The 27489-nt window shown below is 40.2% G+C and overlaps 1 protein-coding gene across 3 annotated transcripts in view; it reads right to left on the reverse strand.

Moving 5' to 3' along the window:
- Positions 1-23486, reverse strand: part of Tpk1 (thiamin pyrophosphokinase 1) — a 361699-nt gene extending 338213 nt beyond the window's left edge. For all 3 annotated transcript variants that reach the window (XM_075953689.1, XM_075953688.1, XM_075953687.1), the window contains exons 1-2: positions 23255-23486; positions 22902-22959 (exon numbers count right to left, since the gene is read on the reverse strand). In XM_075953689.1, coding sequence (XP_075809804.1) covers positions 22902-22944 — 43 coding nt within the window. In that variant the 5' untranslated portion in view covers positions 22945-22959; positions 23255-23486. The remainder of the gene's footprint in view (positions 1-22901; positions 22960-23254) is intronic.
- Between the last annotated feature and the right edge of the window lie 4003 nt (positions 23487-27489).

The raw sequence follows: 27489 nt of genomic DNA on the forward strand, positions 1-27489 counted from the left end.
CTCTGTGATCTGCAGCCAATGCAGACCTTCAGCCTGACTTCCTCAGTAACAAGCACTCAAGGACATTTACCATACTTCCTTCATTGCCCTTCAGAAAAATCACATTTGATTTCTTCATTGCCCACAGGCAAATTTTCCAGCCCCCCTAAGATAGCCATCCGCATGCACATACAGAAGTCAGCTGTGTGTTTCATTAGCCAGCACATGGTTCCTGACCTCTACACCACTGAGCAAAGCTAAGTAGAAGCAGAGTCAGAGGTACTTAGGGTAGAAATCAGTATCACCTGATTCAGTCTTCCATGAACTTTAATGTGGTGGTTTCCCTCAAGAAGAGGGAAATAAAAACTACACATGAAAATTCATCAGGAAAAGCATAAAAGGGAAGACTACGAAGAGGAACACATAGAGACACAGGTATGCAGAGAGGATCTAGATAAAAAACAAACAAACATAATTCTGAATTTAGATGGCACTTTCAATCAGAAAATGATGCCATGGCATCTAGAGCCAAATTACACTCGAAATAAACCAGGATGGAGCTGCCGCTCTGAAAAGACCTCGGGACTCTGCTACGGCTTCTTAGACAGTACAAGTAGAGCTACTGCTCTGTTTACAATGCAGACACCTTGTGTTCCAAGGGCTCACCATGGTTTTATCAGATCAGCTGTAGAGCAAGGCAGAAACCCTCCATCACCATTCCTGTGGAAAGCAGAAAACCTGTTTGATAGAAAATCACGAAACCTTTCATTTAGGAGACATCCTTGGAAACTTGCATTTCTATGAAGATTTCATGAGCATCTACTCTGTGGGCACTCACACTTTTAAATATCCTAATTTTCAAGACAACCGGAAACATAGAGCATTTAATAAAAATACAATAAACTTTCAAATCTTGGCATGAGCAAAGTATTTTATCAGCTTGCATAAAGATTGACTACACCTGAAATTACATATGTAGGATAGTAATAGTTACAGCCCACGAAAATTATTTGCATCATTCTGCCATGAACTTGACAGCGCTGCTATTTTAAAGAGGAAGAGAATTACTTTCAAACTGTGGTGAAAATGTAGCATGCTATCATGGTGCAGGAGTCTAACATTGTAGGAAAGAACAGTCTCCTGAATTAGTTCATATTCTAAAAGCTTGTGTTAAGATGTAGAACGGAGATAAAAGAAATTAATTTTCAAACAAAAAACCTTGTCAATATATTCCAAGCTTCTTTGAGAATGCTCAGATTTCAGTTCTACATTATAATTAGCTTTCCCCATTGAAAGATTCAGTTGCTCACTTACAATCACTAAGTAAAGGAAAAATAGTATTATAATGCAGCCTATGGTTTATTGCACAATTAAAGCAGTAATACATAAAAGGAGGCCCAAAGAAGAAAACCAAGCTGGAGTACATGAAAGGCAACCAAGAGGACTGAGAGCCTATATACATACAAGGTCACCACTTCTTTTATCCTTTCCCCTGCTTTCCAAGGTGCCCGGTCAGTGGCCATGTCTCATACATGCCATGCAAGTTACTCCAGAACTACATCCTCAGTCCATGGCTCCACAGAAGCTGGGTTTCCTCCCATGCTTCCAGTGTGCTCTTCCTTACACTTGCTAACAAAATTCGGAAGTTAGGAACAATAGCTTTCTTGTAGAAACTACATTTCAACTACACTGTGCCTTAGGTACTGTGTATGAGCTTCTCTGAAACTTTAACCAGTACTGAACCCTCATTTCCGAGAGAAAATGCATTGTAAAATTAGAAGCACAGACTTTGAGTAAAGCTCACCAAATAAGTTTAAATTTCCTGTTTGTTGGAGCTCTGGAGTTAATCGATTTCTTTACAGAGGTAAATCTGGTATTCCCTAAGTTCAATAATATATCACTGAAAAAGATGAAGGATGACCTCAGCTATGTACAAAGAACAGAAAGATTGACTCAAAGCTCACAATTTCCAGCAGTCATGAAATGCCCTCGACCCAGGGCTCTATTCATATGCTGCTGTGTGGCAGAAGATTCCATACACAATCATCACACAGCTTTACAATGGAAACTTCATGAAATTCGGTTTGGGTTTACATGTTTTCAAACACTTTAATTTTGTTTAAAAACAAAACACTGAATGTGTTTGTATTAGCAATTGATAGAATTCTATTTTTAAAAGACACATTATCAAAAAGTATATCATGAGATAGGGCTAAAAACAGTATATGCTGGTTTAGATAAAAAGACAACTTTTATGATACACAACATTAAGAACTTGCTGTGTGTGCTTTTATCTTTAGCCTATTTCCATTCAGTGAATATCTTTATATGCATGAAATACTGTACAAAATACTATTGGACACCAGAAAGCCTGGATCTTACCAAATTCGATGGAACTTGCATTCAGTACTATGATACTATGAGAGCAGATATGGAACTAAGATAGCTTCAAGGTGACTAGCAGGGGCTAAGGTCCACACAGAATCATCTTACCACAAAGCTCTTGAAATTCAGGAATGAATATAGATAGTAATAATACTGATCTCTCAAAATATAACTGACCTAACAAAAGAGCCACGGAAGTTGGGAATGGGTTCCACAACTCTGCATTTTGATTGGTTGTGGTAATGGCCTCCATCTTGAAAAGAGAAATTTCCTGGATATGGGGTGAGAACTTCACTTATCTGGGTATAAGAATAATTATTTATAATGTAATTAGGGATTGTGCTGGCTTAGTAATCTGGCAGTTCTAGGTTATCCTTCAAGATCCATGACTTCTCTAGTCCTGGGTATTAAGATTCTAGTACTGGTAATTTCCCCCCTTGTTGAGTAGGTCTTAAAAGTCCAATTAGAGAGCTGTTGGTTACCAGCTAAGTAAGCATGCCGCTGCTGCAAGCTTAGGGTTTTCTTGCCACGGTGGTCACTGTTGTGGTTTGTAGGCATCATACCTGAGGAGGATTATTGCTGCCTCCCTTTTTTGAAAGCTCCTAGTACCATAAAAGCTAGTCCTCAGCGAGGTGGCTTTCAGGTAAGATCCACTTTGGTCCTCTAGATGCTGTGCCTGGAACACACGGAGTCTCCAACAAAAGTGTGTTACTTTCCACCTCTGTGAAGCAACCAGGGTAATAGAAGTAACATATATTTTTGAAGTCTCACGGACCATCCTAACAGCTCAAAATAGGACTTCTTATGCCTAGTATCAGGAGTTCTGTTAAACAGTTTATGGTTCACGAGGAGAGTCAACTATCAGCCCAGCTAAAAGATTTTCATTTAAACTATGTATATATATGTATACACCAATTTATATGTACTATAGGTGTTTTTAAGTAGATAGCTAATAGTATAATTCCTTATAAATTTTGAAGACACCATTACACTTATTTTATCAACCTCCCACCTTCTTCGATATTTAACTTCCTTCTCCTTCCCTAGGTCTAGTCACTCTGACTCCACTCCCAGCTTTTTCTCCATTTCCCCCTTCAGAGACCACATGTACCCCGCTATTCCCCTCTCTGTTGCAAAACACATACCTATCCCCTTTTATTTTCCTGGTTTCTGAAGTTACTCCAGGTTATACATTCACATTTGAAGATTTGGAGCTAGGTACCTCAAGGAGAGAGAACATGTGATACTTGTCTTTCTGAATCAGGCTGCCTCAATACGGTATTTTCCAGTTCTATCCATTTACCTAACTAACCCTGGGGAAGGATGTGATAGCTATGGTTTGACACCAAGTAAGTACGTGAGTCACAAGTTAGTGGTGGTCAGTGTCATCCATCTCCAGATATCCAGACTGTAGAACTCACCACAGGACATGAACATGTGTAGGACTTAACACCACTATTCTTGAAGACCAGATACAGTATAGAGCAGCAAATACACTTTGAGCCTCTTCTGAATGTTAAAATTTGGCAGTACTATCTCTGAAAGAGGCAAACGACAAATTTAAAAATATTGAAATGAACAAAAACACTGAGTCCTCCAAACACAAGGACCAAAAATAAAATTACAAAAGTGAGGTATAGTGGTATGTTCCTGAAAGACTAGCTACCCAGGAGGCTGTGGTGGAAAAGCTGCTTGAGGCTAAGCCTGCAAAGCCAACTTACGAAATCTATCAAGTTCCAGTCTCAAAAATAGGTAAGTCCCAAATAAAGCACCATTCCCCAATAAAGATGGTGCTAGCCTGACTGACCGGCAAAGAGAAAATGTTTAATGGGTTTGCAGAGAGAAGAGTGGTAAAGATTGGGAGAAAGAAGAATATTTAAAAGAGAAATAGATCCACATGCAGCTGTAACACACACACACACACACACACACACACACACACACACTCTTTATAGTGGTAACCCATCAAGCTATACTGTCAGATTGAATGTATCTAAACCTTACACTGTCACTGAGTCCATCACTGCAAGGAAGCATGAGGAAAATCTGGTAGTCAAGAAGCAGGCAGATCACATTTCCACAGTACTGAAGGTAGAGAAACTAGAAAGTGGAACTAGGTTACAAACCTTCAAAGCCTACCCCAGTGACATATTTCCTCCAGCAAGACTCAAGGCTCCACCTCCTAGAGGTTCCATAACTTCCCTGACAGTACCACCAAGCGGGGACCAAGTATTCAAATACATGAGCCTATGGGGAGGCATTTCACATCCAAACCACCACAGCCTCAAAACTCCTAAGTGCATAGTAACGACCAAGGGTCATCTTGGTTAGCAACATAAAGACACTGAAGTGAGCAGCAGTGTGCACAGCACAAACATGACAGTCTGTAGTGGAGAGAGCTGGAAAGTCCTCCCAGAACGCAGTCATCTCTGAAGTGTTCTCGTCAGTGAGTGGTGCTTCTGTGCCTGTTAACATCTGCGGCAGCAGCTCTAACTCCAGATGCCGTAAAAATGATTCAATATCACAATGAGATTGACTAAACGTAAGCCATTTACACTTCAAAATACAACGGAAGGGCAGAAGCGCACTGTCGGACGTTATCTCAAGCACTGTTCCTACCTGGCAAGTGGAAATGGTAACTCATCTCCTCACAGTAACGGAAAGGTTAAATCGATGATAGGTTTGAGTTCCCATGCTGCCATTCGCATGATCCTTTCACAGCTATCTAATGTCACAGTCCAGAGCACACTGCAGAGTGAACAGTGGCTCTATGAATGTCATTAGTTTGCGCCAGTCAGCACATAGATTCTCTTCACTTGCATTTTAGTCAACAGGAATTATGGCAAGCTTTCTTTAACTCATCTATGGCAACTCATAACACGAATTCAGGTGAGTGGATAACAGGCATGGGAGAGCTTTCAGAAACCAACTGTTCCTCGGATGATAGTGATTGGGGATCGAGACAGCAGAAACTAAAGAACTAAATTATTTTATAGTTTGAAACCAACACTGCATAAAGTTCCCACCAGACTTCCCAGGCCTAAATTACTCCAGTCCTGAAAAGTACTTTAAAGCAAAGCCGTGGGCATTCGACACCTGGAAATCCTCATCAGTCCCTGGGGATTGATTCCCAAGGTTCCCATGTCAGCGCTCACTCTGAGCTATGTCAGTTTGTTACTCTCCACTCCCTGAAGAGCCACCAAACCCCAATGGGTTCTTCTTTCCAAATTCAGATACAAAACTAAATGTTTTTCATTTAAAAAAAAACTGAAAATGATGGGAAAAGCAAAGTTCAACACAATACTTGGTGACTTGAGGTGGGGGAGTCACTTCTACAGTCAGACAGTAACACTTAGGACATGCGACCAAGTTTAGGAGAATTAAAGCACACTAAACTAGGCAACTGCTGCCCAAATGTAACACGGCTGACTACTGTGTCCAGAGCATAGCTAATGAACAGGTGAGAAAACACAGATGCACTTCCAGAAAGCCCTAGAAGTTATTTCCTGTCTCCCCACATTCATTTCTGGATCTCTTCCAGGAGCTAAAGAAAGAACAGCTGAGATTGGCTGCTGAGGAACTAAAACTCCCTCTCTCACCACCTGGAAATTCCTGGTGTTATAGGCAGCTGCTGGGCTGTTAGAGCAAACAATGGAGCACTATGCGGGGAGAATTCCGCTTGGGCTATTTCCAGGGCAATCTGTCTGGTCCCCACACCTCCCTGTGGAAGATGCCTTCTGCCTCACCACGTGTCTGCATTTTCCCCTGATGCACTAACAACAGCACACCAGGTAGAGCATGCTCCCTGTGTCTACACCGAGTTTGCACCAGGCTGTGAAAGGCTATAGTCTACACTTTGGGGGTGCATATGTGTTTGTTAAACAGGTTGTTATATATCAGTTACAGAAAAATCTAATTCAAAACAATTACTTAACAATGAAATAAGCATCATTTAACTGATATTGAAGCACAATTTCCAAAAACTAAAACTGGCTTTCCTATAAATACAAAATGATCACATGCCAGAGCCTTTATTCAACTTTGAGGACATGAGTACAAATTTCAAGATGTGGCTATGGGTCAAAAGTATTACTGAAATAAATTTCCTGATTCTATTAAAATGGCACATCTGCTGTAACAAGGGCTCTGTAAGCATCAAGACAGCCAGCGCTCTGGGAATGTCAGGAACACTGTACAAACTATTCCTGTGTGGTTGAGACCTAACTCATTTTTCCTCAAGACAGAGTTTCTCTGTATAACATCCCTGGCTGTCCTAGAACTTGGCTTTTACACCATACTGGCCTCAAACTCCCACAGATCTGTCTGTCTCTGTCTCCCAAGTGAGGGGATTAAAGGCGTGCACAACCACTGCCTCGAGAGACCTAACTATTTGATTAAAGGAATTGTTAGGTATGTTTTTTACTATGGTGAACCAGACAAATAACGTTATTGAGATAAAATACTATAAACTTGGTGTTTTTACAATTTCTACCTCACAACAATTAGCTATAATATCTTGGACCACCTGTATGTCGGGGTAGAAATCAATTACATGCCCCTACACAAAAATTGTTTGCAATATTGTAGATAAGGGTTATGTGTGCATCTATTAATTAACCTCTACTACCACAGTGTTATAAAACAATCTACCTAAAGAAAGAAAAAGGGGGATGGCTCAGTGGTTAAGAGTGCTTACTGCTCTTCCAGAGGACCCTGGTTCAATCCCTAGCACCCATGTCAGCTCCCAACTGTCTATTACACCAGTTCCAGGGGATCAACACCCTCACGCATACATACAGGCAAAACACCAATGAGCGTAAAATAAAAATAAATAAACCATAAAGAAAAACAAAGAAAGAAAAGGAGTGCACCCCAAACCGTCATTTCAGGGTCTGTGAGACAAACTCAGAATTACACAGAAAGGACATGATAACTTTTGAAGTCCTAATAATTTTCCCAAGATCAATTATGGCTAACGCTAATCTGAATAAAGAAACAATCTTGAGATAGGAGTTGGGAAACAGAAACAATGTGCCACACATTCTTCCACCAAAATTCGCAGAGATGGACTAGGGATACACGCACTGGACAGACTGCTTGTCTAGCATGTATGAAGTCCTGGGCTCAAACCAAACCCTAGCACTACAGGAAACAGTGGTGGCAGTACACACCTGTAACTCTACACTTGGAAGGAAGAGGCAGAAAAGTTAGAAGTGTGAGTTCTAAGAAGCATGAGGACTGAGATCCAATCCCCAGCACCCACAGAATAACCAAAGTGTGGCTGCATGACTAACTGGTCAGTTCCAGGTTCCGTGAGATAACCTATTTAAAAAGTAAGGTAGAGAATAAGAGAAGAGTCCAGTGCTGAGATCTGGCCCCCATTTGAATCTGCACACACATTTGAACAGGTATACATGCTTATCACACACACACACACACACACACACACACACACACACACACACACAAACATACACTCTTCAAGATTAGAACCGACCTGGGCTATATGATATGCTGTCTAGAAAGAAAAATTTTCTAGCACGTTCCAACAAGGCCAGACTAAAAAGGACACTAATGTGCTCTTGCTGAGCTGTCAGTCTGATTCATCCATCCTTACCAGAAAGCCATCTAGGAATATGTATCAGAGACTCAGATCTCATATCTTATAATTCTACTCCCAAAAACCTATACTCCATCTGATATGCATCAAAGCATACAAATTCCATACAGTATTGATGTAGATTTCCCAAATTATATAGTTGTCAGAATCCTTTTATAAGCACTCAGCCATTTCAGCTCTGGCTCCCTCCGATGTCCCTACCATACTGTAGTCATGTGTGAATATGCTCCCACATACATAAGGGACTTGAAGTACTGGCTCAACACACAAACACACACACACACACACACACACACACACACATATTAGGTGTGGGAAGCAGATTCCTTTTATATACAGATCACAGATCAAACAAGGATCACAAGAGGCAACTTGAAAGCACTTTCAAGTGGCCTAGATCATTCTATCTTAGAGCAAACAATTTCAGAGCTCTGATTCCCAGAAAAGTAGGAAGAAAAAAAAAAAGAAAAAGTCTACTGTAGACCCATACAGGCTCCGTGATTGCTAGTTCAGTCTCTGTGAGCCCCAATGAGTCCTGCTTAGTTGATTCTATAGATCTTGGTCTCATGGGATCATTGACCCCTCTCTCCTACAATCCTTTCTTCCACTCTTCTGCAGGGCTCCCAAAGATCTGCCTAATGTTTGCCTGTGGGGTCTCTATATCTGTTCCCACGAGCTGCTAGAGGAAGCCTCTCTGATGACTACTGGGCATTGCTATATCTAAATCTATCTATCATGCTATCTTTCCATTGATAGATATAGATATATACGACTATAGCAAAATATCATTATGAATCATTTCTCTGCATATACATTGTTTAGCTTTGGGACTTTGTGAAATTCCTAATGATGGGACTAATGTGTGTCCCTGACTCTTTTACCTGCTCTTGGGACTCTTTTCCTCCTACTGGGTTGCCTTGTCTAACCTTGATATGAAGGTTTGTGCCTAGTCTTATTCCATATTCAGTTGATATCCCTGGGAGGTCTGCATTTTTCTGAAGTGAAACAGAGGAGCAGTAGATCTGGGGAAGATGGAGGAAGGGGAAAGGGAGGAGTAGAGGGATGTACTGTACGAGAGAATAATTTTATTAAAAAGGAAGGAAAAACAAACAAAACAAAGATTTAAATGAGAAAAAATCTTATTTTTATGAAAGAAAAAAGAAAGGAAGGAGAGGAAGGAAGGAAAAGTCTAATGATTTCTAGCATCATTATTTTTCAAAGCACATTTCCCAAAATTAGCATAATGGATTTATGTATCAGAATGGGGTCATCAGAGAAAGGACTGTGACAATGTGATTGCTTTGTTGAAGTCATCTGAGAAAAAGCACTCTTTCACAGATGTCTCTTGCTTGGAAAGCATCATGGAGATGAGCATTTCCCTCAAGGAACCACTCCTTTAAAGGGACTTTAATCTGTTTGTATGAGTCAGTTTGGCACTGTTGGGCGCACAATGACAAAGTAATTTAAGAAGGAGATTTATTTTGTGCATTGCTGGAAATGTCAGGAAGAACTTGGTGAAGCAGAGCAGTTCACATCTTGGCAGACCAGAGAGCAGAGGGAAGGAATGTCAGTCAGCTGACTCCCTCCTTCCTGTACTCAGTGAGCTCCAGCCTAAAAAGGAAGCTGCACAGTCAGGATGGGTCTTCCCTGTTAACCCTCTAGAGACCGGGAAGATCTGCTGAATCTGTTCCATGGTTCTAAATCAGAGAGGGCAGACTACGAAGATTACCATTATAGTATTCAGGTTTGAAGAGTACATTTTCTAACATTATTTTGGGGCTGGTAATTACATATAGAAATGTTAGCTTTATTTCCCCAGCACTCAAAGCAGCACCAAATCAAAACTACATGGAAAGCTTCACATTCTGTCTGCACCAAACATATTGACAGAAAAGAATCATATGCAGCTACTCTGAGAAGTGCAGCAAGTACCCCAAAGAAGACAGTCACCAGAGATGCTACTGGAACAGAGGACATTAGCATGCTACTCTCAAATGAATGTTGTCTTCACTACAGACTAGTCTAGATACATTCACCCAGACAATAACAAAGTTCAAAGGAAAACCACAGGGCATCACTCGCTTTAAAAGAAAATTGGATAAAACTGGATAGCAACAAACATTAGCATTTAAGGTTTTGCTTATATGCTTCTTATGCAAGTGCTTCCTAAATTTTAAGGGACTTAGGTTTGACCTGGAGGTACCACTGAAAGGCGGGCTTTTATTCTGCCAATCTGAATGGGGCTTGAGATGCTGGGTTTCATAGTCACCTAGGACTTTAGTTGAGTAGCAAGGCTTGAATATATCACATGAAAACTTTATAAATATATACAATGTTGTGGAAAGATTTCTTAGTTTCTGTTGCTGTTTTAATAATTGATATGGACGCTTTGTATCATCTGATGATGAACCACAAGCCCTGGTTAGCGTTATAAATATGTAGTTGTTGTCATTTGGAATAATGGGAAGCAGGGTCTTGTTGAGAAACTGAGAGGTACTAACTTTCCAAGAAGGGATGGTAGGACTGAAAAGTAGAAGGCCAACTGGGATACCTTCCCATGCCTGGAACTCTTTCTGGCACATGTAATATTTCAACAAATGATATCAATATAAACCTGGAAAACAGTCTAGTTCAGATTTGTCAGTATTTTGGAGAGTAAATAAAATCAAGTAAAAGTCTTCTATGATATTTAAGTTGCAAACTAAGAAAAATAAAGATAAGTTTCCATTATTTTAATTTATATTTGCATACTTGACCTTAGCTAAATGATAAAATGTACATTTTTAATTACCAGCTGTTTGTCCAGTGTGAAGGAATACGCCAAAGAAAAAGCCATACCTGTGTTAAACATGCCATAAGACTGATTATGATTCCAGTAATTATAAACAGGTGGAATACTGAAAGCACAGAACCAAATCATCATAGGTTACTCAGTACCTGAATAACCGTTTATTGCCCATTCCTGTGTGACTAGCTTTATATTAGGGAAATGTCTAGGGAATGTAGAAATAGACCCCAAGCTTTCAGCAACCCAAAGGCTTTCCTCATACTTCTTTACTCACATTTGGCCTAGAATAAGTTTTTTTTTCCTTTTGATGCTGGGTTACTGCATCAACCATAACAGAGCTGTGTGTTTTCTCGAAAAGACAGAGCTGCCTATGTCCCAACAGGGAATCAGCCCACCTTGAGGATAACAAGGACAGCACACGGCAGGTACAATGGGGAGTGGCACAGATTTCCTATCCCTGCAAACACAGATTCACATCTCACAGCACTTCGGTTAGGATGATGTGGATTTCCCTCTATATTGTGTAAATATATTTTATTACCATTGGTTAATAAAGAAGCTGCTTTGTCCTGTGGCAGGGCAGAATAAAGCCAGGTGGGAAATCTGAACAGAGCTATAGAGAGAGAGTAGGTGGAATGAGGGAGATGCCATGTAGCTGCCGAAGGAGACAGAAACCAGAACCTTATCTGGTAGGCCACAGTCTCATGTTGATACACAGAATTATAGAAATGGGTCAATTTAAAAGAACTAGCTAAAAATATGCCTAAGTCATTGACCAAACAGAGTTTTAATTAATATAGTTTCCGTGTGATTATTTGAGTCTGGGTGGCTGGGAATGAACAAGCACTCCATTTACAAGAGACTGCAAGACCACTACTCTTCCTTGGAAAAGGGCAAGCTTCTCAGCAGCAACCTGACCCAAAAGGCTAAAGTCGCTGGAAGTCACACAAACTAAAGAAATTATTCCTGTTTTCAGACGAGTAGCTTCAAAGACAATGGTAAGATAAATGCAGGAATACGTTCATAATAAAATCCATCTGATTGAGCATCTGTTTGCCACCTATAAAGAATAACACTTTCCAGTGGAAAAGGACAGAAAAGAAAATCCCCTTGATAGGAAGCCAGTGCAGAAATACACTGATTTCCTGGGGATCTCAAAGCCATCTGCTGTTAATGTATTAAAACCTACAGATTTATTTTCCCCTATTTATAGTTGGTGTGGGGGACAGCAAGCCTAACAATATTAAAAGTGTCCTCAGAGATTTGCTTTATATTTTCAGTTATTTAATCTAAATGAATAGGATTCCCTTAGCTTCAAACAGCATATAACTATCAAAATACTAACAGAACAACTGGGAGAGGAGTGATCTGAAATGTTACTACCACTAAAGCCAAAGAGAATAATACTCTGCATGGTGTGGAGAAGACAGTTTTCAAAGTAATGACATCTTGCTTAGAATGAAGGAAACAATTTGGCCACTAACAATAGAGGAATTAAAAACTTTGGTCATCAAATACAATGAAACATAATTAACAGTATAACAAAAAGCAAGGCAAATACAAAAAAAATCAGCTCAAACTTGGGGAAAAAATTAAACTTACAGCACACATACAAAGTGAAGCTCAATGATGACATAAAGTTTTGGCATATTATACATACACTGTAGCTGGTAAAAAAGGGAGAAGCCTGACAATTATGAGCTGCACAGAAAGGAAAGCACTGCAGTCAAAGCAGCAGCTTGCCAAGGAGGGCTCCTTACAGCTGAAGATTACATGAGTTGGATTTGCATTTATGTAGACAAGTGAAATTTGATTAACATAACCCATAACAATAAAAACACAATTCCTGGGGAGTAGTCTCAGCATTTACTACTCTATGAAGAAGAGACCCAAGACCCTCCCTTTTTTTCTTTCAAAAGTTTGTTTGTTTGTTTGTTTGTTTGTTTTTAAAAAATCTGTAAGTGAGTTCTAACTTCTAATATGGTAAGAATGGAAGACAGAAAATGGCCAGGGTAGTTCAGGTATTTGTCCTGAGCCAGAAGCTAGAAATAACCTTGCCTCAGTCTTGGGCAGAATGGAGCTCTGCTTCTGATCAGGATCCCTGTCATCTTTCTTCCCCTCTTCCACAACCTGCATGCACACCCCTAAGTGTGAAGATGACCCAAAACTGAAAGGCATCTGGAAACACTGACCAGATCACGTCTCCTTGCCTCACCCCAGTTTCTGCCAGTCTTATTAAAAAGGCCCCAAGGATACAGCCTAATGGCACCCATTTTCTAGGATCCACTCCTCCTACATAGGAGCTATCTTCTGCTCACACCTATAATCCCATCATAAAATTCCTTTCTAAACTCACCCTCCCACTGTCCCAAGTTTCATTCATTGAGTCGACAAGACAAAGGCCCTGGAAGGCACTGCTCTGGAGTGGCTCAGATGGCCATTGATTTTGTGTGACAGCTTTGCTCTCTGAGATATGCACTCTTGAGACAAGAAAATTTCCATTGTACTCAAGAACCACCCTTCGCCAGATTTCAAAAGGAAGCAACTATTTCATTGCAAACAACAAAGCCCTATTGACACAAAGAAGCGCATGAGCAGAACACCCAGGTTTCAGCCCCAATCTATCTCTAACAACACCTTTACTCAGGACTGACCTTGGAGAAGAAATATTCTTTTTATTGTCTGTGAAGTTAATTACAAAGTTATGAGACTATTTATTGATCACTGAAAAAGAAAGTTTGGATTAACCCTTAAAAACTCTGAAGTTCAATTTGTCCTTTAGATTTTTCCTAGCTAGACCCTGATAATAAAATAACACAGTCCTTAGCTGTAGCCTTGGCAAGATGCTTATCAGCCATTTGTGATAAAATATATTACAAACTAAATCTATATCAAGTATATTCAATGAAAATTTAGCACCTAAACTAAGGTGTGACAGAAATGTAAACCATCTCCTGAAGAATGGAAATTTAGAACAAGGAATGTAAACCCTGACGTCTATAACTTTTACACTGATTACAAGTAATAGCGACATTTTAGAGCAACTAACATAAAATTACCCCTTTTGAAGAGGTTATTAGGAAAATTTTAATTACATACAAAATGATGTTTGTTACTTTAAACTACCTGCTGTAGGCTGAATCTTTTCAGAGTGTTTTAGGTTGAAATTTATTTGTCCTCCAAAGACCTGTAAGTTGAGAGATTGGTCACCAGAAACTAGTGGGTAGAGGAAGAACCTTCGGGAGGCAGGACCTGGGAAAGGAGGTCAGGTCATTGGATATGAATGGGGAGTCTAAAGGAGATGTTGCTTCCCAGAAACCAAGAGGTGAGCAGCCTACATAGCAAAGTGTGCTGTGAGTAATCTTCAGAGGCTTAAAGCAACAGGCCTGAAACCAAGAGCCAAAGTAAATTCCTTCTTTGTTTTCCCCATGATAATCAAATTCTCTACCGCTGGAAAGCACGTTCCCAGCCCTTCCCTCCTTTAAGCTTCTCAGGTATTTGTTGCAGTGACAGGAAGAGACTAACTCATAGGAGGCATGATGCCAGTTCTTCCTCCTTTCCCTACGCATGCACCACAGAGCAAGACCCATGTCATAAGAGAGATTCTTCGGCCAGACTTTGGTCAGGATCTGAACCTTCCCATAGGCCCTTTGGACACTTCCTTCAAACATGATGTAGCTAGGTCCTGTCTTCCATACCCTACAGTGCTTCTCATCCTCTAGCATCCTGAACTGATGCACAGGCATCCTGGCCTGTCGCCAGCAAGATCCTTCTAGACTGTTGTAAGCAAAACTCCCCCATCACCTGATGTTTCCTCTTAAAAATGTTCCATTCACTGGTTACCCACCCTGCTCCTGGGCTAACAGGTCCCAACATACATAGTTTATGAGTCTAATCTCTCATGAACATGATAAGGCCTGGCTACAGGGGTTCCTGTATTCTCCTCCATGGTCCTAAATGGACTCTTCCTTGCTATGTTTTAATAAATATTACCGAGCAATGTTACTTTAACAGTGGATAATGAAGAAGTATCAAATGAACAAGCAGAACTGTGTAGATACACAAACAGCATCTAAGAATGACAGACACACACACACAAAAATGACTTTCTACATATCAGCTATATCCTACTGTAGTGACATTAAAAACTTCCTTATTTGGTAATCATTAGACTACAGGAGCCTCTTCAACTAACAATAGGGTTATGACCTAATAAAATTATCACAAACTGAAAATATCCTAAGTGAAAAGCACATTTAACAAACCTACAGAATTGCAGAACACCAGACGTATAACGTTTGCTCTGCGTGGCTGACCAGCAACTGCGGTTGGTGACGGTCGCTTCTATCACAAGAGCACTTTACAGACCTCGAGCCATACATCCACACTGCAACTCAAATCATAGCTAAATTCTTATTAGAAGGTAAAGTAAAATGAGCTTATATGGGTTGGTATTAATCGGAACATGACTGGTATTTTCATAAGAACTTGAAATAGTGCACAGAACAACTGCCAATAATGTGTGTTCACGGGAACTTAATATCATTTGCAAGACCGACAGATGTAACTACAGAAGAAGCTAAAACAAATCAAGATACCTTATCTTGGACTTCAAGCATTTACAATGTTTGGAAAATAAAGTCCTGATGTTTTAAAAAAAAGATTGATTTTTAAAATTATGTGTATGTATGCATGTCTGTAAGAACCAAACTGGGTCCTCAGCAAAAGCGGTACATGCTTTTAATCATTATTCCTTCTCTTCAGCCTCTTAAAATGTGGTCTTGAAGAAAATAACTGTGGCTCAGCGAAGGTGGCCAAAGTAACTTAGAATATTATCACAAAATATTGAAAATTCCCGAATAATGGAGTGCAATTTTTGCTTTTTTATCACGTTATATTCAGCTACATGATAACTATTAGAGTACAAAGTTCTAGTAAGAGAACTCTACATTTGAACAGACCTCTCCTTAAATTACCTACTAAAATATCTTAAATTTGCCCAGGGAATAATGTTTAGATTTATCCATTTGTTATGTAGATAAGGGAACCAAGGCTCACAGAAATTGACATGGGAAGGTCACAGAACTAAGATGAGGACATCTAAAGCACAAACGTTTTATTTCCACACACTCTCCACAGGCATTGCCCCGCTGAAGCACTGGAACTATGCTGAGCATACAATGTCATGCAAACGTTAGTTATTACAAAAGTCTGTAATATAATTATGCTGACTGGATCAAATGTGCATTAATAATACTTAAAATGGTAATTAAGTTTAGAACAAACCTCAATAATGGTAATTCAGTTTAGAAGAAATAACTCCCAAGAGCATCATGCTCAAAGGAATCTTTTCTAAATTTAAAAGTCTATAATCTTTTTGGAAAGAAATGCAAAGTGATCAATAAAAGGCTTGCCAGCATAAAATTTATTTATGAAGATCAAATTATATGTAGAAACTAAAATGGAATTTTTGACTCAGAAGTTATATTTCTAAAGTGAGTTGTATGACATATCAAATTGCTTTATTTTTTTATTCCATCAGATCTATTTAAGGCTGATGTAAAAGCTTTATTTAAAATGTCAACGATGTCAAGGAGAATTAAAAATGTGAGGAACAAGTATGATAGATTCAAAAAAACTTAATAAAATGCACAGGTGGTCCTCACAGGAAGAAAGCAACTGGGAAAACAAATTCTAGAACAGTGGAAATTCAAATATGAGCAGCATTACACACTATGGAATATGATAGGTGGAGTCATAAATTGAATAAAGCAATTTGTATAATATTTCTGATTTTGTTTTAAAAGAGCTGAAGCACATGATACACATAGCAAATACCTGGGAGGATGGAAATATCAATGCATAGATTAAATGTACACATACATATACTGTGGCAGCAGCGGTAGCCTCTGAGGGTTGCAGTGTGGTTCTATTTTGTGCACTGTTGAAGATGAAACTCAGGGCCATATCCATACTAAAGTACTCTGCTACTGAGATACACACTCGGCTCGTTTTGTTTATGTTCTCTAACTTTATATAGTGTGCTAGTTTGAGGATAACATAACTGTAATGAAAGGTTTGGTCCATCACGTGGATGTGAACTACTGTCAGGTGGTACAAACCTTTAAGAGCTGAGGCACTCATGTAAATAAGATGCACCCTCACAGGAGACGCCTTGCCAGAAAGGGGCCACTCTGCTCAATATTTACTAAATCCATGGAACACTGCCTACTCTTGGACTTTGATGTCCCAACATAGAAAGCTAAATAAACTATCTTTATCACTCATTTGTGCCAAATACTTCATTAGCGGCAAAAAGTTAATATGATATACATTGTAAAATATAAACTTTTTTAAAAAGCTTTTTGTGGGCTTGTTTTGTGGGCCTCATCCTGTAGCTTTAACTAGCCTGAAACTCACTATGTAGACAACGATGGCCTTAAACAACAATCCTTCTGCCTCTGTGTCTTAAGTTTTGTTTTTGTTGTTCTAATAAAATACCTTGACCAAGGCAGCTTAAGGGAGAAAGGTTTTCCTTTTATCTTACCCTTCCAAGTCACAGTCCCTTATAGCAGGAAAGTCACATCAGCAAGGGCCAGAAACAGCTAGTCATGTCACAGCTACAGTCACTAGCAGAAGAGTGGATTAATGCATACACTGTTGAAGGTGCCTTCAACCTTCAAGCTGGGTCTTCTCATACCAATATATCTAATCAAAACAACTCCCCACAGACAGGCCCACAGGACCACCTAATATGGACTGCCCCTCATTGTTGCTCCCTTTCCAAGTGATGCCGCACTGTGTCATGCTGAAATCAATCCTACTTTCTTTTAAAAGTTTCAAACATACAGAGCTGTGACATGTTGTGATAAACTTGAAAGCAGGCAGTAAAACTTAAGACTGAAAAGTGAAGATTAACAAGGATACAATGAAAAGTTTAAAAAGTTTAGAACAGCAGTGGAATGCCCTATTAATTATTATTTTCATTCATTTAAAAAGCTGAACTCTTGAAAATGAGGAAAACAGGTAAAATGGTTTCAGTCTCTTCTATTTATCCATGTGAAATGCTTGCTAGATAAACTTTCATCTTCACAACTCTCCTTAAAATTAAAGAGGAAACTGCCTTACTTTGTTGATGAAAAATGTCACCAATTAAAATACTGTATCTACGGCAGGTAAGATATCTCTGTGGGTAAAGCTGCTTATTACCAAGCCGACAATCTAAGGTCAAGGCCACGATCTACATGGTAGAAGAATGAAGAACTGATTCCTGAAAGTAGTCCTATGACTTCCAAATGTGTGTTGTGATATATGTGCATCAACACACACACACATACATACATACACACACAGAGAGAGAGATAGAGAGATTATAATTTCAAAACTATAACCAGTTATATAAAGAGCCCCTTTTGTAAATAAGAGCAATGCTTTAGATATATGCTAAACCCCAATAAAATATATTTAAAATCCTATACAGAAAATGCAAACTGAAGCACTCGCTAGCTCTGAGTACCAATGAAAATGGCCAAAATTTAAGAATAACAATTCTAAAAATTAATAAGAAGCTTTCTGTGTGATAAAAGCAGCATGAGCTAAGGTGAGCATATTGAAATTGGAATAAATGTTCACTTGAGTAAATACTGGAATAGAAAGTGAAGAAGGGAAGAGCCAAGAGTCAGATACTGGAGGGCCTGCAAGACCGAGATAAGATTTAGAAATAGCTCCTGATACAGTTTCATCACGTGACTATCAGCATATACTCACACAAATCTAGATGGCATAGCCATACAACCTGACACTGATTACCATAGGCAACTCTCAGTAGGAGGTATTTGTGTGTCCAACATAGAAAATGTACACTAAACAATGGGAAATTTTCACTTCTTTACAAATGTATGGAAACTACATGCACAGGTTTCTGTGAAAAGATACATGATTGTATTCAGTTAGCAAAGAATCATGATACAGTTTCCTTTCTGGAAACATCCTGCTTTCCTCCTCCCAAGTGCTGGAATGGTAAATGTGCCCCTAGCTGAGGGTGACATGATTTACTTGAGCTTTAGGGTACTCTAATGCCTGTTTTTTATGGAATACCCCAAATGAGGAATGCACAGAAACCTTTAAATATTTTCTAACTTCCCCTACCCCTGAAATGGTTCTCTAGGCTCCATTTCTTGATATTACTCATCTCTCAACCATTCTCAAACTCCTGCCAACATCCTCCAGCATCATCAGATCTCCTTGTACAGCTGTCACTTTAGGCAAGCACTCTCCTGTGTGGGTGCAGCACTAGCCCTCCCAAAGGCTGGCCCATCCCTTGCAACTACCTCTGCTTTCCCTGTGCCATTCACAAGTGGCCGTTTAGAGATGCAGACATGGTCTGCTCAACCACGGCTTCTTTGCCCCCTCCTGCCTTCCCTAACCCCTCTGTAGAGACCCCGCACTTCATATGTAAGCACTGCAGTGTATCGTCACCAGAATCCATCTTATATGTAAGCACTGCAGTGTATCATCTCACCAGAATCCATCTTACCCTCTGTAGAGACCCCGCACTTCATATGTAAGCACTGCAGTGTATCATCTCACCAGAATCCATCTTACTCTCTAGAGACCCCGCACTTCATATGTAAGCACTGCAGTGTATCGTCTCACCAGAATCCATCTTATATGTAAGCACTGCAGTGTATCATCTCACCAGAATCCATCTTATATGTAAGCACTGCAGTGTATCGTCTCACCAGAATCCATCTTACTCTCTTCCTGGCATCCCACAGTGCACTCCTGGACAGAAAGCGCAGCCTTTCACTGGTTCACTGCCCACAGCACCCAGTAGCAAGAGAAGCACGAGTTAGCTCACATTTCCCCTGACCTTGGAAATGTACAAATACCTTCCACCCAGCACTTTCATTTCCAAGAATTTATCAAACTGCTACATGTGCATAAATTTTCAAAAACATTGTTATCAAAGTATCAATTGTAGAGAAGAACCATACAAACTACAAATAATACGACCCTTAAGAAAAGACCATTTTTAATGTATATTGCTAATCAGAAAACACAAAACATGGTCTGGAGAGGTAGCTCAGTTGGTAGGGTACTTTCCTAACATGGAAGCCCTTAGACTGGATTACTAACCCCACAGACAATCAGGTGCAGTGGCGGTAAGCATCTGTAATCTCAAGAGGAGGAACTACGAGGACCAGAAGCTCAGAGGTATTCTCACCTATGCAGCAAGCAAGAGGCCAGGCTGGAACACAAAGGACAAAAAAAGAAAGGAATAAAAGAGGGAGGGAGCGAAGAAGGGAGGGAAAGGAGAGATAAATAACTTAGGATATTTCTTTATATGATCCACAACAAAGAAGCCAGTGAAAAATTGGCAGAGAGAAGGTATAATGTTATTTTCTAAGCTTAGTTATGTAAACATTCAAGCCTACAATTCAGAAGAACACATAAAGTTGTTTGATTTTAGTGAGGAGGATGGAGCGCAGACCATGTACATGCAAAGCACATGCTTCACTGAGCTGAGTCCCCAGTTACCACATAACTTAGAAAGATCATCTCTGCTAAGGAGAATGGGCTGTTTACTTAGGAACACTCCTATTTTGTTCATAAAGAAAATGAATAAGGAGCTCATACGACATTTGAAGTTAATATATGTATACACACATACATATATATAATATATAAACTCACTGTTCTAAAATAGCCGTCTATAAAACAATTTAAATATATACTCATTTTGTTTGAAATAAGTAGTTCCAGGAGACTACAGTAAAATATTAGCAGCTTGAGAAAGGATATATTTGTTTGATTAAAAAAAATCCCTCCAATAAACAAAAACAAAGCAAAAATGCTCCACTACTTCTTAATTACTATAAGGGACTGGGCACCGCACTGGTCTCATAGCAGCCACTCAGTTACTACATCTTACCTACATCTAAAGTCAACAGAAACATGGCTGGGAACGTCATTTCACAGACAAAGCTAAAAAGGAGACAGGAATCTACAGAGGAAGCAATTCTGAGAACCACCACAGGAGCGATGGATTCTACCTCTAAGATTTTGTGCCTGACATGGGACACCAGTCTTACACACCTTGCTCCAGTGTACACTTAGGAGTATTTGAAATTAAAGAGCCAAGGCTTCTCCCCTGAGTATGTAATAAAAATGAGGATCGCTGCACATCTTGTACCTTACTGCTTCCGTCTCAGCACTGACCCTGGACTCCCACTGCCACTGTTTGTCTGACTTAGCCACTGAATCTGCTAGCTACGAGCTATCCGGTCAAATTGCTTTAGCGTCTTAACTGATAGTCATGGTTGCCCCAGGACGTGATGTATCTCTGCTCTCCAGATGAAGAAACCACTGAGCAGCGAGACTAAAATTGAAATCTAGAGATTTGAAAGCTTCAATGTCATCTTAAGCACTCACCCTCTCTGCCCGTCTTTCAAGACAGAGAACATTAGCAACCTTCTGACAGTAGCATTCTGAAGGTCAACAAGTCCACCAGGATCCAATGTTTATTTTCAGAAATGCTGCTGGTTCTGCCATTATTAGATAATTAGAAACTGTGAAATTTAATCTGCAAGAAGTATGTGACACTTTCTGTCTGAAAAACTGTTTACAGTAATAAACAGGAAATGTCATAAGCAAGTTAAAAAAATAAGTTTTAATTCTTATTCTATCACTATTTTCCTCTACCTATATAATATATAATATATGTAACGATGCACCAGAGGCATATAAGGGCGGTTCCACAATAGTACATAGACTAGTGACATGGTAACCCTCTTAGTACGTGCAGATAGATTCCTGCTTGTTCACGGAATGGCGAGACACACGTAACCCTACGTTTCTTAGAAACCGCCTTAGCCCTTAAGGGACGCATGACTTGCCTGAAGAACTGAGCATAGTGAATAACTACGGCTAAGGAGTCAACATCACCTACTGTTACTACTGAAGGTTTTGCATTTTCCTATCAATACTCCCAGGATGTATTAGTGGTAAATACAAATCAAATTCAAACCTCAGGGCAAGACCCCTGAATTCACACGCTTAAAAAAATTAAAGGCAAATACTGAAAGACGAGGCTTCTTCTGAAACTCATGATGAACCCAAATTCCACACAGTGCAAACACAATAAGCACTAATTGGTAAGTAGGGTCTGGGGAAACAGTTCAGTCAGGAAAGCAGGAAGAAGTGAATTCAATCTCAGAACCCACATAAATATACATGGCATAGTGGTTAGCACTTAATCCTAGTTCTAGGGAGGTGGCCACAGGAAGATGCCTGGGGACTCTATCCAATTGGTTAGCCAGCCAGCGTGGCCTAATGAATGATTTCCAGGCTAGGGAGAGATCCCAAGACACACTGGACAGCACCTGAGGTATGATACTCAAAAACTGACAACTGGTTTCTATATGATCATGTACCCACACACACATACGTAGCGGGAAAAAAAACTAATTTGGAAATTAAATACATCTAGCCTTACAATTTATCTATTTATTGTAGTCAACTTACAAAATAAATGCTTCTAGTAAAACTCATTCCACATATTACCATGTGGAGTCCAATACTCTCAAAGTTTGAAAAATAAAAATCCTTGGGGCTGGCATGTAATTTACTGATAAAGGTATTTGTCTGGCATTCTTCAGGCCCTGGGTTCAATCCATAGAGCGCATAAAAAAATATAGTAAAAATTAAATTCTTTAGTGTTAAACCCTTCTGACTTTTATATAACCATTTACTAATCTTGTACCAAGTTCAGGTACTTTGAGGTGATAAATGTGTCCCTGACAGGCAGTTATCGGGGTCCCTCATGTTTCAGCGTGGACTGCTCTGCTGTGGGAGATGTGTTCCATGTGTTAAATGTTTATTTATTCTTGGAACTTCAAGGAGGGGCCACAAACTGTATCAACTCCCTCAGGTCTCACAAAGGTTCTACAGGGCAAAGACTAATACTTATGTCCACTTTTCAAACAGGGAAACGGAGGCACAAGTGTGGTTGTGTGACTTGCCCGCAGGAAAGAGGAAACAACGGAGGTGGGGGTTCCAGTGCAGACAGCAGCCCTTCCCTCTGCGGGCCTCGTGCTGACACTGTAAGCGGGGTAAGGAATACAGTACCCGTGGGTAGCAGGGGCTCCAGCGGGGTAAATGCATGCTCCATAGCGGGTTATGGGTTCTGCATGGAAAAGAAAAGAAGTTCCAAGTTAAACTTTCCCAGTTGTGATCCTGCGACAGGAGTGAGCGCGGAGCAGCTCGCACTTTGGCCCGGGCACGGCGGGAGGCCAGGAAGGAGCGCTGTGGGCAGGGAAAAGCCCGGGAAAGAGGCAGGAGGACCCCCACTAGCTGCCGCCTCAGTGGCCCAGACGCGCCAGCTTCCATCCGGGCACTGGCAGCGAGGGGCGGCCTTCCCCCTCCCTCCCTCCCTCCCGCGCCCCCGCCCCGCGGGCCCGCGCGGGCAGCCGCGCACTTACACACTGGCGGGTGGAGCCACGAGCGAGGCGAGCGCGGGCTGCGGGAGCGACGGATCGGCCGCTCGGCGCTCGGCTGCGGGCCCTGAGCCGCGCCGCGTGTCCGCGGGAGGAGGGCTTGTGCGCGCGCACGGGGCCCCGCCCCTTCCGGAGGGCCCAGGGCTGTCGTCGGCGGGTTTGCTGGCGGCTTCGGAGGATGATCACGTCCTGCTGCACTCGGTTCCCTGCCCTGTCTCTGGGTCTCCCTTCTCTTTGCGGAAACAATCTTTGGAAACATTCCGACGGAAACACTTTCAAATGAGTCACCGCTTTGTAGGAAGGCAGCTCCCCCACCCCCACCGCGCGGAGTATAAGCAAAGCTAAAGAATCAAAGTCTCCCCGGCTGCCACCACCACTCCTAGATCCACAGGAAGGACACAGAACTTCTGCCAACATTATGGTCTCCTGTTGCCCCAAACATCACACAAACCCATCCTTGCGTGGGCAGGATAATCTCCACAAGAGTTAACCCGAAATGACCCGCCTCTATGCGACTTGGCTCCCGACAGGCATCAAAAGCACCCGTTTTAAGATGCCCTTAAGATTAATAAAACGCAAACTGGAGACGGCAGAGAAGGTTATGTTTACGTGTAACCCAGGATTGCTACAACACAAACGGAACTTTTAAAATCCCAGTAGTCAGAGGCAAGCCAGTGAAATGATAACCCAGGTGTATTATCCATGATATTCATGTAGCAAAAATATAACAGTAAGAGGACAAAATTACACACACATGAAATTTATCCGTCAGCTTATAAGGAATATTAGTTATAATTTACAATCATTAAGCAGTTACCTTTCAGTTACTGTTGAGGGCTTTTGTGGTTTTTTTTTTTAATTACTATAAAATGGTTGCTGTAAAAGAACAAGAAAAGAATTAAATGTTGACAATTGTTTACTCTAGAATCTTCATAGTTTAACCCAATGACTAGGAAAGGACAATCAGTAAGTATTCGTTGGATATTCACACTGAAATTTTTTCAGTGCTCTCCAATGCTGCCGCTCTAGCTCTTAGAAATGGCGCATCTATACAGCTTCCCAATTCCTAACCCCTTAACCTGTAATCAACTACACCTAGCTATAATCACTGTCTGTAGCTGTTTCACCCCTGTATAGGTTCTCCACCTAAGTAGTCTATACACACACATGCTTGCACGCACAGGCGCACGCGCATGTGCACACACATTTGTGTGTGTTTATGTGTGAAATGAATTAATCCATCATAGAAAAAAGGTGAAAATTGTAGTACATCATATCACAGATATTCTTAAAACAACAAATCTAGCCCATTGTCCTTTGTGGAATAACATCACTAACAGTAAATTTTTTAAATAGGAAGGGTAGAACACTGTCAGTTGTGCTCTTAAATGTATTTGAATATCCCTAGAAAATGGTTAATGATGCTGTGGTGGTTTAGATCAGAAATGTCCCCTAGTCTGAGGCCTTTGAACACTTGGTCCCTGTTGTTGACACTGGGAAGGTCTGGGTATTACACCCTGTCTGTACGAAGTTAGTCGCTAGGTCTGGGCTTCATGATTAAAAGCCTTTGCCCACTTGCAGTTTTCCCTCTGCGTCTTGCTGGTAGTTGAGAATGACCTCACAGTTTCCTGCTTCTGCCATCATGCCTGCATGCCTCTTGCCATAATGGGCTTTTATCCCTCTGAAACCATAAGTCAAAATAAACTATTTATTCCTCAATGTGCCCTGGTCATGGTGTTTCATCACAGCAAGAGAAACTGACTCAGTGGATGCTCCATGTGAAATAGAGATGGGATTGGTAGAAGTCAATAGAGTGTGGTAAATATGACTTTTTATTCTCAAACACTGGGTATCATATAACATTTTAACTTTTAGTTGACACCATAATTGCATGTATTTATGTGACACGGTGTGACAATTGGGTATTCAATATACAATAATCAGGTCAGAGAAACTGGTATATGTTTGTCTTTGTTTTAAAAATCCAACCTCTGGCAACCATTATTCAATTTTCTCGTTTTTTGAGATTAATATTTTAGCTTCTAGATAACAGTAAGAATATATACTATTTGTCTTTCTCTACCATCTTACTTCACTTGATAAACATAATGTCCTCAAGTCCCATCCATGTTTCAGTAAATGCCATTATTTCATTATTTCTATAACTGAAAAATATTTAACTATATCTAGAACATTTTTATTCATTCACAGTATCGTTGCAGTTATGAATACTAGTTCAATAAGCATAAGAGTGCAGAGTGCTTGACAGAGTCTTTCTCCATTCTTATTGAATATATGCCTAGTAATGGAATTGCTTGACTATCTAGTAGTTTTATCTTCAGTTTATTTAAGGAATTGCCATTGTGTTTCCCACTGTTTTTTGCTAACTTAAACGTTCACCAACCATGCTTGAGAGTTTTCCTTTCTCTGTCCTTGTCCCCTTCCTTGCCCCTCCTTCCTACCTACCCCTGTTATAATCTCTCTTCTCCATCTCCCACCAGCTCCATTACTTTGATGTCCTGCCGTGGTTTTATTTCATCTCCCTGAAGATTTATTATGTTGGGCATTTTTTTCTTATACTTTTTGGCCATGTATGCATCTTCTCTTGAAACATTGTTATTCAAGTCATTGTCCCATCTTTAATTTGAGTTATTTGTTGGCATGGTTGTTTCAAAAACTGACTCAAGTCCCTTATACATTCTAAAAATGATCTAACATCCACCTCCAGTTCTGTGGTTGTCACCTTCTGATGCTGATTTTTTTTCCCTCTGCTCTGTCAAAGCATGCTTAACTCAATAAAGACCCAATATTTACTTTCTTTTTTGTTACTTAGGCTTTCTGGATCATGTCTTCATGTCTTTCCCCCACCCCACCCCCAAAAAATCTTCATTCAGACCAGGGTTCAAATGTTTTCCTTATATTGTCTTTTGGGATTTTCATATCTTACATTTAAGTCTTCATCCACTTTCAGTTGGCTTGTTTTTTTTTTTTGTTTGTTTGTTTTTTTGTTTTTTTATAAAACAGAGTCTCTCTGTAGCTCTGGAGCATGTCTTGGAACTAGCTCTTTTAGACCATGTTAGCATTGGACTTACAGAGATCTGCCTGCCTCTGCCTCCCAAATCCTGGGATTAAAGGTGTGCTGGCTTTCAGTTGACTTTTATACACAGTAGAAGATAGGTGTCTAGTTTCTTTCCTTTTCACATACAGATCCAGTTTTCCCAGAATCCTTCATAAAAGGATAGTAGTTTTTCCAGGGTATGATTTTACTGCTTTTATTGTCATCAAATGGCTAGAAAAACATGTATTTAAGCTCTGGTTCTCTTTTCTACAAGTTTGTACTCCTGGTTTTAATCTGCCTCCCAAGTGCTCAGATTACAGCTCCTGTGCTGCCACTTCTTATCTTGAGTTGCTGTTTTGATATGTCACTTTCTAGTATGTTTTGAAAACAGATATTGTGATACCTACAGCTTTGTTCATAATACTTAAGCTCTCAGGGATCTTTTGTGGTTCAAAACATCTTTTCCATTGTGTAAATGTACCACATTTTCTTTATTCATTCTTCTGTTGAGGGTCATCTAGGTTGTTTCAAGGTTCTGACTTACAAATAATGCTGCTATGAACATAGTTGAGCACATGTCATTGTGGTGTAATAGAGAGTCTTTTGAGTATATACCCAAAAATGGTATTGCTGGGTCTTGAGGTAGATTGTTTCCTAATTTTCTGAGAAATCTCCATAGTGATATCCAACGTGGTTATACCAGTTTGCACTCCCACCGGCAATGGAGGAGTATTTCCTCTACCCCACATCCTCTCCAGCATAAGTTGTCATCAGTGTTTTTGACCTTGGCCATTCTGACAGGTATAAGATGGAATCTCAGAGTTATTTTGATTTGCATTTCTCTGATAGCTAAGGATGTTGAGCATTTCCTTAATGACATCTTGAAATTTAGAGGCAAATGGATGGATCTAGAAAAAAACATATTGAGTATAATAACCCAGACCCAGAAAGACAAATATAATATGTATTCACTCATAAGTGACTTTTTGACATAAAGCAAAGGAAACCTGACCTACAGGCCACAACCCCAGAGAAACTAGACAAGAAAGAGGACCCTAAGAGAGACACACATGGATCTACATAGGAAAGTGAAAAAGACAAGATTTCCTGAGTAAATTGGGAGTGTGGGAGTCATAGAAGAGGGTAGAAAGGGAGAGGGGAG

The sequence above is a fragment of the Microtus pennsylvanicus genome, chromosome 19 (assembly GCF_037038515.1).
Source record: "Microtus pennsylvanicus isolate mMicPen1 chromosome 19, mMicPen1.hap1, whole genome shotgun sequence".
Lineage (NCBI taxonomy): Eukaryota > Metazoa > Chordata > Mammalia > Rodentia > Cricetidae > Microtus > Microtus pennsylvanicus.